Below are 18,067 nucleotides of genomic sequence, written 5' to 3' on the forward strand. Positions count from 1 at the left end.
CTTAATGTAATGAGACTTGCATCTGAATATTAGGATTCCCAGCATTAATGCTGAGAACAGTTTGCCCCAGTCCAAGGAGACACAAAGCCCCATTGTGTGGTAAAATGACTGGCAGCCAATAGGGATATGTGACTGTTCAGTTTATATTGTCTTTAGGAGGCAGTTGAAGATGGTTTTATTTAGGATTACATTTGGTTAAGTTTAGCAGCAGTTCTGAGCAGTGATTTTAAATGTTGGTTTTATGTCTTTAAGGTAATTTATTCTATGTGTTTATTCAATATTTGTAAGCCACCTTGAGCACAATAAGGAAGGTGGCTAACAAACTTTTTTTAAAAAAGAAATTAGCTGTGTCTCCTCTGAGCAGGCTTTTGCTGCTGACTGCTGCCCACCCGCCATCCGTTTAGGCATCACGGGATTAGCCAATGGGACCAAGCAGGAATCTGGGGGATTCCCCCCAACTGGCTTTTGGGGGGTGCCTTTTTCACCTGCTTCGAGTGTCAAAGTTAAATAGACCTGGTCATTGACTATATAGGCCATACGTAGTTTTGGCAGGGATTAGGCAGGCTGATCACTATAGGTAGGGATGATCAGCAAGCACCTGGAGACATCTACAGTGGTGGAGGGCATGTCCGGAACACCACATCACTGGTTGTGTAGTGGGATGCGGCTAGGAAGGAGAGGCCCTTAGTGCTAAACAACATCTTTCTGAACCTGGTAATGGCTGTATGGTGCATTAAATGAGGGGCTGGAACTGGGCATCTCATGTCACATTGTGTGCAGGCAATGATAAACCAAGCCAGCAGAAGATGCTGGCTATGTTTGGAGTCAGGGCAGGTCTGCCAGAAAAAGCAGCCATGAGCAGGCTGCCTTAGCATATTTAAACATGACACCGATCAGTTTAATTTATTAAATAAACCAGTTAAGCCCAAACTGTTGTCTTGTGTCATCATGGCATGGGTGCCTGGGGAAAAATATAAACTTGAGTCTTGCTATAACTCTGAGCATGCAGACCTAGGATGAATGAGTTGGTGTCTTAGTCCAATTATTATTATACATATTCATTTATCACTTTGATACCCCCACATTTTTCTCTTATTTTCCTCACAATAACCTGGTGATGTAGTTCACATTTAAAGAAACCTTCTTGCCCGGGACCATCATGCCTGCAGTAAATGGGAACCTGAGCTCAGTTTGAGACACCCAAACTCAGCTTCCTAGCTAATTATACGATTGTACTCTAGCTCTATATCTATGCACCAACAAAGTTAATTTTTGCCATTTAGCTTTGCTAAACAACAACTTCTTCGTCTTCTTTTCCTGTTTTGATTCTATAGCTTCTGTAGACATGTCCCACACAGGCCATAAAATTACCACCGAACTTGCAAATCATGGAGCTGAGAAACAGATGAAAGCCAACTGGTGGTGTTGAGAAACTCCCTAATAGTCACTTTTAACTTCAATAGAATTAGAATTGGCCATGCCTTAGTAGGCCATGGTAGAGAACAAGCAATGGCTCAGTGGTGCAGCTTGTGCTTTTTACACAGAAGGTCCTACATTTAATTCCTGGCATCTCCAGGTAAAGGATTTTACGTAGCAGGTGTTAGAAGACAGCTGAGCTCCTTGAATCTTCTGTTTCTCAGAGTCAACCATTCTGAGCTAGCTAGACCATTGGTCTGATTTGCTACGAGGCAATATTATATGTTATATTTAAGTTGAAGTCTAAATATATACAAGTATATACAATTTTGGGATCAATTTCTAAGAAAATATGTTTGTTCTCAAGATCTAATAGCCAGACCTAACTCAGATGTTTTAACATATTTTTGATGGTGACAAAATATCCTTTTTCTGTTTATCTTGCAGCTCTAAGACATATGCTGTTGTTGGTAGTGGTGAAGAGGAACCTGCTACTAAGTCCATTCCTGTTCTTCCCAGAAGAGTGCCAGATATAATAAACTGGGCTTTTAAGCCTGATTCTGCTCAACAAAATAAACCAAAGGTAACCCACACTGGATTTTATATTCTTTCGGTTTGTTTTAAAATGTTAACATGTTACTTTTATATAGAAGAAGACACAATATAACTTATTTCTTTTCAAATGTTTCAAATAAAGTAAAAATGTAATGGTAAAACTTCTCTATTATTTCATAACAAACAGCTGTATTCTAGTCTTTATATAGTAATTGGTAAGCCATGCATAAAAGCAATATAGTTACAATGAAATTTTTCAAAGTAATTCTAGTTACCTTCCCAGAGCAGCTACAGAGTTGGGGGCAATGTTGGATTGTGCCACATGCCAAGCTGGAATGTAGTATGTGGATAGCATATATCTTGTTGGTTCCAAAAGGAATACAATTTTTATTCTTAACGGCAAGCAAAATTATTAGTCCTGGTCGAGCTAAAATTAGTTGTGACTATGAGCACAATCCTGAAAGGGGGGGGGGAATCGGCATAGGAGCTGGCGTGACCCCATGCTGGCGTAAGTGCCCCTTTATCCCTGGATTCATGCCAGCCCCGGGACATCAAGCCTCTGCCTCCTGGCAGCATTTCAGTGGCACAAGTCCCCACACTAGCATCCTGGGAGGGGTTCCTCTGTGGGGCGGAGCTGCCTTTAGGCAGCATCCTAACCTCTTTAGTCCCGGGAATGCTGCCTCCAATTGCAGCTGCTATGCAACCCTTTTTGGTGGTGCAGCCTCACTGTTTTCTATGGTGGTATTTTCCCCATTTAACATTTGAAATTGTTTAAATTTTACATTTGGCCCTGCTCCCAGCTGCCGCACATCCACCCCCGCCCTCAGGAATGGGCTGCCCGTCATTGCAATAGGCACTGTGACACAAGTTCCATTGTACTCTCTAGCTCTCTTCACAGTGAATGCCATGTACAGGGTATATTTGATTTTTCTTCATATGTGTGTTGAGTAATTATCATGTCACAGTCAACACAGCTGAATGTGTAATCGAAACCTCACATTTATCCAGGTACTTATCCCCAGTTTCATTTGTAAAGTGAACGCACATTGACTCTTTCTTACAAACATATGGACACATGGACATGCAGTGTTCACTATCAACATCTAAACAAGACTTCTAAAGTTTTGGAATCTGATTCAAATCCAGGATGGGGATAAAGACAGGCCCTTTGCAAGGGGAGTGATCTAGCATTTGTTTTACATACTGAAAGTTTCAAATTCAATCCCTTGCATATGTATTCTGAAGGATTTCAGGTAGCAGGTGTTGGAGAAGATCTCTGCCCCTCTGAAAACCTGTAGATCTGCTGCTAGATGTTCTTGAGGTAGTTGATCTAATGCAGGAAAAAAAACAGCTTCATACAATGAATGTACTAATGTGTAGGTGTAATTTTGAGAATCCAGTGGGTGAAATTCTGTTTATAGGCTATGAGACTCCTCCCCCCAGGCCAAAAACTGCATTCTCGTACTGTTGTTATGTCCTTTGATAGCTATGGCTCCCAGATTAATTAGTGTTTTTAGTGAATCAGTCCAAGTAGTAGGTTGCGGTCTCTAATATTGGAATATATCCATTGTCTATCCAGGAAACACGATATTCAAAAACCAACTCAGCAGAAAGCACCTATTTGGAAGGACAGTCTGCACATCACTCAGCTCCAGTTCATCCAGCTATGTGGTGCCTTAATTCAAGTATATTTGGATGTAATGCTTGCATTAAGTATTCAGGTGGACGTGCTGGACTTGGCAGTGACATACTCAGCCGCATCGTAGGTGAACACAGTATTGCATGCATCATCTATCCAGGTAAGATTGCACTTAAGAAAACCTTACAGGGTTCAGAAAATAATTCCATCCATACTTTGACTCATGTGTGGAATTTCTACTTTTTGAAATACCCTAATGCAAACAAATGACAAATTCCCTTATTTATATGATCACTCAATTTAGTGAGTTTTGGAAAGATAATTCTGAAGGACAATTTTATGGTTGAATTTCAAGTCACCAGTGACCACATTTGAGAAACCATAACTGATTATGTATATTATAAGGATATGCAGTAGGATTGTTACTAAAAACAGCAACATATAATTTCAGTCAAATCAGAGACACCAGTTGAGAAGATACAAGTCACATTTCAGCGAGATGAAGTGAATGCTAATGATCAAACTAAGAAGTCAAAGAATTGGCTTAAGGTATGTCCAAAGTGTGCATCTTGACATTATATGACATCTTGCAAGCCATAGTCCAAAACATTTTGGACAATACTTAAGTGAAGTGAAGTACAATGAAAGTATTTTATGCCAGTGTGTGTTACCTCAGGACTTTAGACAACAGAGAAACCTAAAACAGTTAATTGAACACAGGCATGATTTATGCCTTAATGACACTTCTGCTCATCTGGTCATCCATCCAAATTACCTTTGAACAAATAAAGGATATGTGCATCGTATTGTTCCATTTTGCAAAGCTTTTCTAATAATGGTAATGCTAGCCTCTAACGCAAAAGCCTTTTGGAGCAGGCAAATGCTTTCTGTGGTAGAAGTAAGTGCCAACTTTCAGCTGAATGGATTTACAGGTTTCAAATAACTGAAATAAATAATGTGAGAAAATTATTACTGTACTATGAAGACCAGCCCATGTTCTATGGAGAAAAAGTTCTACATTCATGTTGTCTGACTATGCTAGAAACAAATCAAGTTACTTAAGAAGGCAAAAGTTACACAGAATATTTCACTTGAGGGAAGTTATAACACTTTTGGAAGGTAAGGAACAGATCTAGTGTGCTATAGCGATGTCACGAAGTTCAAAAATAATGGGTTCATACTACAATTTTCCTGATGATAGTACTTCTTGATCTGAGAGTATTACACCATTCACACCCTGTGTTGTATAGTGGCTAGCATGTTATACTAGTCCTCTGTGATGCAACTCCTGGATGGAGCTAGTCACCTCACACGGCTTTCAGCCCTCTCGCCTCACCTTCCCCTTCCCCGACTGCCCACTTTGAAGCTCAGTTTATGCGCCCGTTTAAATCCGCCAAATCTCTGATGTCCTGGCACCTTTTCCCAGCCTCCTTCCTGCCCTTTGTGCATTCTGCTGTTAACCAGTTGCAGGAGCCTCTCCCAAAATGCGTGACTCTCCACCTGAGGAAGCCTTTTGCTAAAGGCACTCCAATCCATTCCGCCATGGAAGCATGCTGGGTGACCTTGGGTTAGTCACTTTCTGGCTAACCTACCTCACAGGTTTGTTGTGAGGATAAAATGGAAGAGAGGAGAACCATGTAAGCTCCTTTAGGTCACCACTGGGGAGAAAGGTGGGGTGTAAATAAAGCAAATAAATAAATAAATAAATATAAAACCAAGATGTTGAACATATTTCATCTATGTGCCTGCACAGTTCATCAGACTAGAAAGCCAAGGTGGCATGTGCTCTGAATGTGATAATTTTAACCTTTTACTTGTCCTAAGTACAATTTTACTTGTCCTGAGTACAACTGTTCTGATTGCCAAAATGGGAAGCAGTATAATTTACAGAGCAATAACATCCTCAAAGTTACAGATGCTTCATGAGCTCAGTTAATTTTGATCTTTAAGAATTTAGAAATGCTTTATTTAAGACACTTATTTCATCTGAGTGAAACTGTCCTGATTGTTGGAATTGATTTTTTTGTAATGGAAGCTTAATTGTCAGAACAATACAATACCCCAGCCACAAACCTAACCGAACCAGTTTAAAAATTCATTTAAAAAGCCAATCATTTTCATATTCCTGAGCTGGCAATTTAGTTTCATAAATGATAGCATTAATGAAACAGATTAATGCAAGATTGGTTCCAAATCCTGTTTTCAAAAGCAAGTTTTCTAGTTCACAGAAGAGGCTCACAGTCTTGCATTAATTAATAGTTCTAGTATTTCATAGCCATTTCATGGCTCCCACCAGTAGATTACTCACATAACCGGAGATTTATTGGCAACAAATTCTTAGTCAGAACATACTGACCCATCATCTTAAGTGTTCTGGACTAGTATTGTCAGGGGTCTTGGTCTTTCCAGTTGTTGCAGATGACATGGGAACTTGTGCTTCCCCAGGGACGGCACATTATTTATTCTGCAAGCAAACTTGCTTTGGCATCGGGAGGTATTTTCAGTCTAGCCTACAATGCTAAACAAAATGTTAACCAAGATGCACTTGGTGTACAAAATTTCACTTTGAATTCTGGAGAAATTAACAAGATTGTAACTGTGTTGTCTGGTTCTGTTCCCTAGGACATGCTCGTGAAAAAGGACAGCAGTGGAGAAAGGACATTAAGTAGCTCCAGTAGACACAGTAATGAAGATGAGAATGTTAAAGAAAGATTAACAGATGCTTTCAGCAGTCATGAAGCTCACAGCAGACAGCATAACGAGGGCCATTCAAAGAGACCAAAGAAACCACAAAGCAGCAGCAGCAGTAGAAGCAGCAGTGAGATCAGTAGTAGCGCTAGCAGTGACACCAGAGAAAGTAGCAAAAGGAGCAGTGATACCAATAGCAGTGAGAACAGCAGACGCAGCAAGAGCAGTAGTAGTGGCAGCAGCAGCAGCGGTAGTAGAACCACCAGCAGCAGTGAGAGCAGTAACAGCAGAAGTAGCAGTGAGAGTGAGCAACAGAAAGGAAGGCAAGAGAATAGGAGACCCGGCAGGCCATCATCTGATCAGTCAGACCATGGGGATGCTGAGAGAAGACACGAGAGGAGTCTTGGGCAACGGCACATCGGCAGCAGCAGCAGCAGCATTGAAGAGAGTGACAGCCTCAGCAAAGGCAAACGGATGCATAAGGATGCAAGAAGAAACCCCGACATGCCAGGTCTCAAATCTGGCAAAAGGTCTCAAAAAGGCGAAGCCCAATACAGCAGTGACGACAGGCCTGAAGGGGTGAGTCTTTTCTACTAAATCATTGCTGATGGGATGCAACTAATTTAATAAAGATAAAAATAACATTATTATTATTATTATTCCAAACAGTATACTTCTGCCATTATTAATTATGTATTGCAAAATATCTTTCAATAAAAGCAATATATTTTTTAAAGAAAATAGCTATGCCCACTCAAATTTGCAATGTTGAAAGCCAATATGGCATTACAGATATTTAGGATTGCATTGCTTCAAAATGTTATCAGTGGGGATGGTTTCAAATTTGTCAAGGGTGTTGTTTGAACCCAAAACAGCACTTCTTCCTTATGCACATTAAACCTGGAATTCTTTTTTTTTTTTGTATCATTTCCTCAATATCGTGTTTTTCACAGAAAATGGAAACCTTTTTTAAAGGCACCTGTGTGTCAATAGATCACCACAGTACATATAAGTACTGCATACATGGCATCTAAATATATTACAGCATATGTACATAGTGCAAATGACTCTACAAAAAAGTACAGCAGAAGCAGCAATCTGAACCTATTGTCAAAGAAAAACAAATATAAAGAGGAACAAAAAAATAATAGCGAAAAGGCAACGCCCTAGTCATAAACTTGGTATCTGCAACCTTATCTGAAATGTGTGTGCAAAAAGACTAGTTTAGGATGGGGTTACAAAACTATTCACTTGGCTCCTCTGTTTTGTCAGTGCTTGTTTCAAATATGTTCTCTCCCCCACTGCCCATTCCTTAAACATTTGGATTTTAGGGTGCAACTCAGGAAGAAACACGCCGATCATCATCTTCCTTGGAATCAAGCAGCTCTGTTGAAGACAAAAGCAGTGAAAGCAACTGCCGCAGTAGTGAAAGTGGCTGCAGCAGCAGCAGATCAAGCAGCAAGAGCAGCAGCAAGGAAAGCAGCAAGAGCAGCAAGGAAAGCAGCTGCAGCAGTAGTGAAAGCGGTTGCCACAGCAGGAAACCCCACGGTAGCAGCAGGGAAAGCGACTGCAGCAGTAGTGAAAGCGACTGCAGCAGCAGAAACAGCAGAAGCAGCAGCAGCAGCAGCAGCAGCGAGTCCAGCTCATCAGAGGAGGTAATATTTTAATGTAGTTATTTTAAAGGGAAATGAAGTTACGATGTTGCCAGGTATCATTTCTTAGGCTGCTGTAGCCCTTTGGTCCTTAAACCTAACCCTGTGATTAATTGACAGGGGGAGGTTGAAATGTCATCTTTCTATTATTCCCCTTTTTCTTACTTTCATAACCTCATTTTAAGAGTTATATCTTCACAAACAAAATGGCATGGGTCCCTTGTAGGGTTGCCAACTGCCAGGTAGTTACAGAAACAAACAGCACACAGCTCAATATTACAATAAATAGAAGCTATTTAGTAATGTATAAGACAATAAACAAAGGCAAAAACATATTCCATCAAAGCCTTGATTACATAACACGAATATGAAGGCAGGATTCAGATTCTGTTGTCACGTCCAAACATAAATTCCAAAACCAAAATAGTCCAGTTCAAGTAAGTTTCAAGTAGCAGTGTTTCCGTCTAAAACTAGCGGAATTCCACCATCATTCCAAAATGCTTTAAATGAAAAGGAAAGTGTTCCACATACGGTTACTCCACCGCTGTTGCAAGAGTACAGAAAACAATTAAGCCGCAAACGGTAATTCCAGGTAGTAGCAGGAGATCTCCTGCTAATTCAACTGATCTCCAGCCGATAGAGATCAAATCACCTGGAGAAAAATGGCCGCTGTGGCAACTAAACTCTATGGCATTGAAGTCCCTCTCCTCCCCAAACCCCGCCCTCCTCAGGCTCCACCCCAAAAATCTCCTACCGATGGTGAAGAGGAACCTGGCAACCCTAGTCCCTTGTCCTCTAACCATCTTCAGGTTGCATTCTGAAACCATACTATATGTGGCAACTAAATCTTTGCTGTGTGGTCTATTAGATCCATTTTGTAAAAATGTCTTTAAAATGATCAACTTTATTAGACACCAAAGAATCAATTGCAACCTTGCTGCACGCTTTCAGAATGTAAATTAAAGATGGTTAAGATGAGTCTGATTCAAACTTGGGGGGGGGTGAGACACAAGTGGGTATTCGCCTGTTGTTGTGCTATAGCATTCATTTGTAACTACATTTCACAATATCCAACAATATGTGGAGACAGCCATTGTCGTCTTCTTGTAGACCTTTTATGAATGGTTGATTCCCTCACGGTTACTGGTCACCCACCCCCCAACTACTTTGGGACTTTGTGTTGATCATGCATGCATTTTCCAACCAGAGTTCACCTTGGTCTCCTCTTGGGTTTCCGTGCCTTTTGCTCGTGTTTTCTGGATGCTGCAGCATTGAGAAAACGCAGGCAAAATGTGCGGAAATATGCGGTGAGAGCGAGGCAACCTCTGATGGTCAGGGAAACAGCCATGCATAAAAGGCCGGAGTCTTCAATCTGAAATCTCAAGTAGGGGACATCTGCAATGTATTCTGTCCATGCACATGTAAATCTAGCTGATCCTGTTCCTGCTCACACAGCATGGGTCCAAACTAAATATGATGGGAACAGCCATGTGTATTATTCACACATCTGTTCCATTTATGGACAAAGCAGAAGATGGTAGTCTAATTTTAATATCCAAGGCATTTTGTTCTATTCAGCCTCTGATATTGGAAGAGAGCCTGGCTAAGAATTATCATTCTTAGGGAGGAGAAGGTTAAGCTATCCCCATCAAATCACTGCTTTTAATATTAAAAATGTATCATTTTTTTATTCAGCTTTAAATATGAATGGGGATTGCCAACTGCCAGGTAGTAGCAGGAGATCTCCTGCTAATTCAACTGATCTCCAGCCAATAGAGATCAGATCACCTGGAGGAAAATGGCCGCTGTGGCAATTGAACTCTGTGGCATTGAAGCCCCTCCCCTATCCAAACCCTACCCTCCTCAGGCTCCGCCCCCAAATCTTCCGCCGGTGGCAAAGAGAGACCTGGCAACCCTACTGTAACATGATCCAATCAACATAGATAGCCCATCATATCTTGTTTGGCTCTTTGAGAAGTGGCTCTGTGACTACTGTATCTTAAATATACAGCAGACTTCCTGCTATCAGGCCAGCCATTCCATAATGTGGGAGCCATGACAGACAATGCACATTGCAGACAATTGTTGATTTTGCCAGTGTGTGGTGGTCCTTACAGAAGGCCCTGCTCTGATGAGTGAAGGTGTAGTGGCAGAGCATAGAGGCGGAGGTAGTGCCACAGATAGAAAGGGACCAAGGCCATGAAGGGCTTTGTATGCGATAATCAAAACTTTGAATTTGGTCTGAGCATTCCCTAAATCTGCACAGATTTTAGAAACATGGTTGATAAACACAATTAGGACTGAAATTATGAAAAAGGATTCTATTTGGTGTTAGAACAAAGCACTTACGCCAATAAATGCTGGAGAAACTCTGTGACCTGGCTTTCTTATACACAGGAGTTCCAATAACAGCCAAGGATATCTTTTCTTCCTAGAGTTGTAAGCCACTGGCTCCAACAACGATCTGTCACCCTTAATTCTATGAGCAGACGCCGGTTTGGAAGATGCCTCGTAAGGGCTTTTAAGCAGTCCTGGATATCCACACATCACTGGATACTGTGCTATTGTCGCACTATAGCAATAATTTGCAACTAGATTGGCTTGTTCACATAGGAAAATCTGGTTGTGAACGATGGCTATAGTACAATAAGAATGCATTAATCCAATGCCACAAGAATGCAGTATCTGGTGATGTGTGGATACAGCACTGGGAAAGTAGAGGAGGACTATAAAAAACTTCTTTACAAGGTATCTGCCTTGATGGGTAAATTTTTTACACTATTCCCTATGGAATACTCATTCCTACATTAAGGGAACTGATCACAATATGCATTGAAAATACGCTTTGTTTACTTATTTTTCAGACTGATTTCCTGGGAAAGACGCCTTCAACTAGACTCATTTTTACAGCTCAGGCAGTTAAAAGTAACAACAGAAAACAAGGCTACCAAGCAACAGTATATGTCAAAAAAAATGAAGTCAGGTTCGATATGCAACTGGTTATGGCTCCTACTATGAATGCTGCTGAGACTACATGTCTGTCCGTTCATGTTTCGCCTTATGAAGCTAAGGTAAAGATTACATGGTGCTTACTATGGAGTCCATCCCACAAATATGTAACGTGTGGCATGTAAACTTTGTAATGAACCATAAAGTGTGTGCCATGTTCGGGTAGCTGAGAAGCATTTTTATTAAGCTTTTGCCAATTTGTTTTAGTCCGACAAACACATTTTACCAGTGAATTCCCTTTGTGACAATAATTCACGTACAAAATAAACGGTGAAACCTTTTATTAGAATTCCAAAATTTGCAACTGTGAAGCAGCTTTGATAACAACAATAAAACCCAATTATTATCCTGAGCATGGTGGAGAATTAGAATTCTGGAAGCATTTCTATTTTACTCATGTTATTGAGCAGCTTAAAAGCATTGTTGTGACAGTGTTCCAAACACTTCTGGGCAGATGCATTGACAAAATGAGGAATTGCATCACTTTTTCATCACAGACTTATGAGAAGAATTAAGTATTTTCTATCTGGGATTTCCAAAGCTGCATCTAAAAAATTGCTATAAAATCAGAATAGATATGCCTTTCCCCTTAACAACTGCAATTGTGAATATAATAAATATGCAACTTTTTGACTATTTGATATACAAAAGATAATCCTTCTGATGATTCTCTCTAAAAAGCAGCATGTGAGCTGTATTCCAGGAATCTATGCACTCAGCCAGGTGCTGGCTATAGATAGCAAAGGCTTTTAAGGGCAAGCTTACCCATAGGCTTATACCCATAGCTCAGCCGAAACTGGGCTAGATCAGGCTAGATTCTTGAAGCTAAATGTAGCCCCCCAGCTGTATATAGTAGTCAACCTGGGATTTGATTCACCTTCATATATATATATATATATATATATATATATATATATATATATATATATATATATATATATATATATATATATATATATATATATATATATATATATTTTAGAGAAATGCAAAATATATAGATTGTGGATTGGCTTGGTTTTTCATAAGTTGTACAAGCTCTTCTGAACTGCAATTTAAAATACAGATATGTATCCAAATGTTTATTGAGGGTACGGCTTATGCAGAGAAGTGCTTAAGAGTGTCAGAATTGAGCAGAAGGTTCATGACAGAAACAGATAATTACACTTTATTTTCCTTTCTATGACACTAATAGCTTGCTTTTATTTGCTCCTAAAGGCTAGTCTGAAGAAGGGGAAACAGTGCCAGGATAAGAAATTTGAAATAAAAGTTTCCAAAGGCCACCTTGCAAAAAATCCAGCAATCCAACTGAAGATAAAATCAAGGAAGCTTTCGCCCATGTAACAACAACCATTCATTTTTCTATGTCCAAATTATGGCACTCTTTGGTTGAAAAGATTCTGCCTAAATCATATCTTATTTCATCTAGGGCTAAGGAACTCCTTCCTAGTCTAGCATCCCAGATCGGCTTTAACAGCGTCTGTCAAAAGAATCCTTCTGACGAGTTTGTGCTAAGTGTGGCTTCATCATCTCCAAAATCAGTTTTTGTCATCTGTAAATTGCCTGAGGTATGTAAATTCTCTCTTTGGCTTTGTTCTTTGGAGGATAAACTGAGGTATAAACATCCAAGTACAGATAGAGCCAGGGCTCTCAAAGGGTGAGTTGCTGACCTAAGAGTTAAGGTACAAAGGGGATACACAGCCCCTGCCCCATTTTGGCCTAGCTTGATTGTGGGCTTTTTGCCTCACTTGTTAAAATTAATGCTGTCTATAACAACTGAAGAAATTCCTCATTTTCATCATAATGTTGATGGTTGGCTGGGGTGGGTACATTTCAATTTCCTTGCTTAAGGGTGGGGTTATAACACCACCACTACCACTAGTGGTGTGCGCTGGAAAAATATTTTAATTCTTGCCTTGTATCCATATATGAGGGGGGCAGCCGTCCACTCTTACACTTTTTTCCATTGCTCCAGGGAATTTATTCAGAAACATAGGTTTGGCATTGGGAAAGAGAAACGAATTGAGTTTTCAAGAGAGGTTGGCCTACCAGAACGAGATGTTCTCTCCCATTGTTACATGGGCAGCCCAATCCTGAGGACTGCTGTGATGGCAGCAGCCAGGCACTGGCTTAACGGCAGCACCACTGGTCATTCCCTGTGGACATTCAGCAAGGGGGGGGGGGAACCACAGGCACCCCTCTGTGATGTTCAGACCACATAATGAATGTGCCAGAGTTCCTAGCGACCCCAGTAACACCCAGTAAACTTTGGAATGTGATGTCGCCCCATGGGTCAGTAATGACCCAGTGCTTGCACAGGGAACTACCTTTACCTTTAATGCCTGGTCAGCTCCTTGAGTGCTTTCAGCCCTGCCCCCACTGGGCTGTGAGTATTCTATCTGAGGTTGACTGCTTTCTAGTATAAAAGTTTCTGTCTCTTCACCAAATGAATTTGTTGGCACTAGAAATGCATTTTTCAAGACTTCTCTTGTATTTAAATTTAAATTCACGGATCTTAGTTCAATGGCTAAAACCATGAGATGAAGACACGGGGAAAATGTGTATCATTTAGTTTATATGATACATTTTAAAATCAGATTTTTTTAGCCAACATGATCATAATAGTTTCCTTGTTTGCTTTTCAGGAAACCTTATATACAGAAAGTGTTCTTCCATGGCCTTCAGTTATTTCTCCACCTCAACATCATCCAGAGAAAGAAATAACTGCCTTCAATTTTCTTACAGAATTAGCTGCACGATTACTTAGAGAAGATGAAGGTAAACAAATACGGCTTTTATCCCAGGTTAATCCAAATTTATTAGCATTGTTTGTCCTGAGATTACGAAGGAGCCTTAAACATAGAATTTCAAGCTTTGATTGATCTAATTAGGGATCCTTATGGTATTCTCCTTTCCTTGCCAGGTCTCCCTTAGATTTTAGGCTTCTACATCATCAGAACTTTTTATCAAAATGGCGCTGATAAAGCCAAAATCCACAGCTCATTCTTTATTTATGGAATTTATGGACTTTTAGAAGGAAATCTGTTTTTAAATCATCAATGGAACAAATAAAAAACACTGTTTTTTTTAAACAAAACAGGTTTTTTATTGTGCGGATAAGACACACCTGCAGAATGAATAAATAACTGAAACTTTTTTTCCTTTTAGGGAAGCAGATAGTTCTTACAGAAAACATTTACTGTGTAATCCTAAAGGGGGGGGGGGGTAATTGCAGCATGGCCTGGGACTTTGCAGCCACAGCAAACTGAACAGGCCAGCAAACTGAACAGGAAAATTCTCCGAATGCCGGTGAAACTGCTGTATGCAGTTCCATGGGCTGCACCGCCATCTTTGCTGGTGTTAAGTTCACGCTGGCAAAAGGGGGTGTTCCCAGGGCAAAAGGACTCAGGGAGCTGATTAATGTAAGCCTTGCCCTTGGGAATGTCTTCTCTGGTGCAAGCTTGTGCCCCTGGACCAGAGGTGCGCTGCTGCTGCAGGGCGCCCATATGTGGAGCTGCCACACCACTCCCTGGCGCCGGCGTAAATAGCCCAGTGCAGGTGTAAGTGACCATGTAGACAGCACAAGTGGCATTTATGCTGGCAGTGGGGTCATTCCACCTCCTAAGCCCATTTGCCTGCCCCTAGGATTGCACGTTTAATATCATTTATTTTTAGAAAAACCTGTTACTTCCTAGTGACTGTGACAAAATCCCTGTCTGTTTTTGGTGCTTTTGCATTCTCTTGGGATAATAATTAAGAAAATAAACAATAATTTTAACTTTAATTTTTTTTAAAAAAAAAACACCTATTTCTTAACAGAAAAATATCTATTGCTTTATACATTTATTTCATTGTTTATTCCTTTATCTATTTGTTTTTATTTGTGTTGCAGGAGTACTAGAGTAAAAATTGTATATAAATTATTTAAAGTATATTTTAAAGCCCCGTTTCCTCAAAATTAAAAAAAGAATCCTTTGAGTTATTTCTTTCTACATTTCTCAATAGATTATTTTTAAGCATTTCATTTGGAGAATAAAATGTTAATTATGCTTCATTCTTTGGCACTGGATGTTCCATCAAGGCAACATTAAAGATCATAAAAGCTCAAAGGAATACATCCTTTTTCTGCTAACAAAGATATGTAATATGTCCCTTCGATCAGCCTCTGTACCAGAGGACTGGAGAATGGCCAATGTAACACCCATTTATAAAAAAGGTTCCAGGGGGGACCCAGGAAATTACAGGCCAGTTAGCTTAACGTCTGTTCCGGGTAAATTAGTGGAAAGCATTATTAAAGATAGAATTGTCAAGCATATAGAAGGGCAAGGTCTGCTGGGCAAAACCCAACATGGCTTCTGTAAGGGTAGGTCCTGTCTCACTAACCTATGGCTTCTGTAAGGGTAGGTCCTGTCTCACTAACCTATTAGAGTTTTTTGAAAGTGTCAATAAGCATGTAGACAGGAATGAGCCTGTGGACATTGTGTATTTTGATTTCCAAAAAGCTTTTGACAAAGTCCCCCACCAAAGACTGCTAAGCAAACTTCATAGTCACGGGATAAGAGGACAAGTCCTCTTATGGATTGAGAGCTGGCTGAAAAATAGGAAGCAGAGAGTAGGAATCAATGGTCAGTTCTCACAATGGCGGGATGTGAGCAGTGGGGTGCCTCAGGGATCTGTGTTGGGACCGGAGCTTTTCAACCTGTTCATCAATGACCTGGAATTGGGGTTAAACAGTGAGGTAGCCAAGTTTGCAGATGACACCAAATTATTTAGGGTGGTTAGAACAAAATCGGACTGTGAAGAGCTCCAGAAAGATCTCTGCGTACTGGAAGAATGGGCATTAAAATGGCAAATGAGATTCAATGTGAGTAAGTGTAAAGTGATGCATATTGGGACAAAAAATCCCAACTTCACATATACACTGATGGGATCTGTGCTGGCAGTGACAGACCAAGAAAGGGATCTTGGGGTGGTAGTGGATAGCTAAATGAAGATGTCAACCCAGTGTGCGGCTGCTGTAAAAAAGGCAAATTCCATGCTGGCTATAATTAGACGAGAAATAGAGAATAGAACTGCTGATATCGTACTGCCCTTGTACAAATCTATGGTGAGACCATACTTGGAATACTGTGTACAGTTCTGGTCACCGCACCTAAAAAGGATATTACAGAGCTTGAGAAGGTGCAGAAAACAGCAACCAAAATGATTAGGGGACTAGAGCAACTGTCCCATGGGGAGCGGTTAAGACGCTTAGGGCTGTTTAGCTTGGAAAGAAGGCGGCTAAGGGGAGACATGATAGAGGTCTATAAAATTATGCATGGTTTGGAGAGAGTGGACAGGGAGAAGTTTTTCTCCCTCTCCCATAATACTAGAACATGGGGTCATCTGCTAAAGCTGGAGGGTGAGAGATTCAAAACAGATAAAAGGAAGTATTTTTTCACACAACGCACAGTTAAATTGTGGAACTCCCTGCCCCAGGATGTGGTGATGGCTGCCAGCTTGGAGGGCTTTAAGAGGGGAGTGGGCATATTCATGGAGGAGAGGGGTATTCATGGCTGTTAGTTAGAATGGATATTAGTCATGCTGCATACCTCTCTCTAGTATCAGAGGAGCATGCCTATTATTTTGGGTGCGGTGGAACACAGGCAGGATGGTGCTGCTGCACTCGTCTTGTTATTGGCTTCCTGGAGGCACCTGGTTGGCCACTGTGTGAACAGACTGCTGGACTTGATGGGCCTTGGTCTGATCCAGCAGGGCCTTTCTTATGTTCTTATGTTCTTATGCTTAGAAAAAAAATCATTATTTCTCCTATGGGTCCCTTTTCATGAATGCACAAATTCCATCGTCAACATTCCAAAATTACCTCTTACCTCTTCCTCACTCACCCCAGTGCTTGGAGTTGTCTTCTTGCTAGTTTATATCTACATATAGCTCTGCTGGGAATCAGATGTTTAATTAGTACATAATCATCGGATTGACACTGACTTTGAGGATTAAAAAGGAAGAGATGCTGAGAGATTCCTGATCCAGGTCTCTCCAACATCTGTTAAAATTAAATTTCAGCCATGTAGGAGCTTGATATGGATTCTTCCATTTGAACTGGAAGGGATTGAACCTTAGGACGTGCTGGAATGGGTTCTTCCAGACCCTTCACATGTCTACCCATCTTATGATTATATAAGCATTGTTGCTGATGTCACTCCCGTTTACTGTCTTCCTAGCTGTATGTCAAGTGGATGAAACAAGCATCAGAAATTTTGCCAACATGAGATTCAATGGTGTTTTTAATGAAAACTGTAGAACCCTAATAGCCCAAGAATGCACTGAAAATCCACAATTCTCTATCATCACAAGAAAGTCCAAACCGGATCTTCCAAGAGAACTTTATATCCTTCTGACTGCAGTGTAAGTTTTATTAGATGTAAAGGTTTTCAATTGATATAGCAATAAAATACATTTTATTTCCATAAATTCTACAGGCTTTTAAAATAACAATTCCACCCTCCTTTCTGTAGACAAACCTCTTTCTTAAGAGCTTGTTTTTCTTGTCTATGAACAAATCTCATTCTTAAGAGTCTGTTTAGACACTGAACATTTACAGGTTTCTGAAATCTCAGATACCCACAGTGCAATCCTAAACAGTTACACCCTTTTATACCCATTGAAGTCAATTGGATCACAGGGTATAACTTTAGGAATGCACAGCCAACTTCTGATTTCCCATTTCTACTGTTTTGTCTGACAAGAGGACTGAGATCTCATACACATGAGATCCTGAAAGTGGCATAAATACCCAGCATCAGCACCAACAAGCTCTTATTGAACAGAGTCAGAACAGCAGAGTGGCTAGAACATTGGATTAAGGGGTGGAAATTTCAGGTTAAAATCTTGGTTTAGCTACTCAGGACAAGTGGTTATGCCTAAACCTATTGTGACACCACTTTGAAGTCCTCTAGGGAATGGAAGGATACAAAAGTAACACATACATGAAATCTCAGTTGCCACCCTCAAATGGGTAGGCTAGGATCTTTAAACCCTAATATGGCTATCTGCTATGGATACTGAAATTGAAGTTATAATCATATGAAGAAAGAAGACTCTAGTTTCA

The 18,067-nt window shown here is 40.4% G+C and overlaps 1 protein-coding gene across 1 annotated transcript in view; it reads left to right on the plus strand.

Moving 5' to 3' along the window:
* The window catches only part of LOC130473226 (vitellogenin-1-like), a 51,989-nt gene that overhangs the window by 27,352 nt on the left and 6,570 nt on the right, over positions 1 to 18,067 (plus strand). The window contains exons 19-28 of the mRNA XM_056844753.1: positions 1,864 to 1,999; positions 3,551 to 3,770; positions 4,062 to 4,159; positions 6,233 to 6,877; positions 7,630 to 7,953; positions 10,815 to 11,021; positions 12,178 to 12,299; positions 12,389 to 12,527; positions 13,605 to 13,737; positions 17,181 to 17,364. Of these exons, the coding sequence (XP_056700731.1) occupies positions 1,864 to 1,999; positions 3,551 to 3,770; positions 4,062 to 4,159; positions 6,233 to 6,877; positions 7,630 to 7,953; positions 10,815 to 11,021; positions 12,178 to 12,299; positions 12,389 to 12,527; positions 13,605 to 13,737; positions 17,181 to 17,364 (2,208 nt within the window). The remainder of the gene's footprint in view (positions 1 to 1,863; positions 2,000 to 3,550; positions 3,771 to 4,061; positions 4,160 to 6,232; positions 6,878 to 7,629; positions 7,954 to 10,814; positions 11,022 to 12,177; positions 12,300 to 12,388; positions 12,528 to 13,604; positions 13,738 to 17,180; positions 17,365 to 18,067) is intronic.

This window comes from Euleptes europaea, chromosome 2, assembly GCF_029931775.1.
Source record: "Euleptes europaea isolate rEulEur1 chromosome 2, rEulEur1.hap1, whole genome shotgun sequence".
Classification (NCBI taxonomy): domain Eukaryota; kingdom Metazoa; phylum Chordata; class Lepidosauria; order Squamata; family Sphaerodactylidae; genus Euleptes; species Euleptes europaea.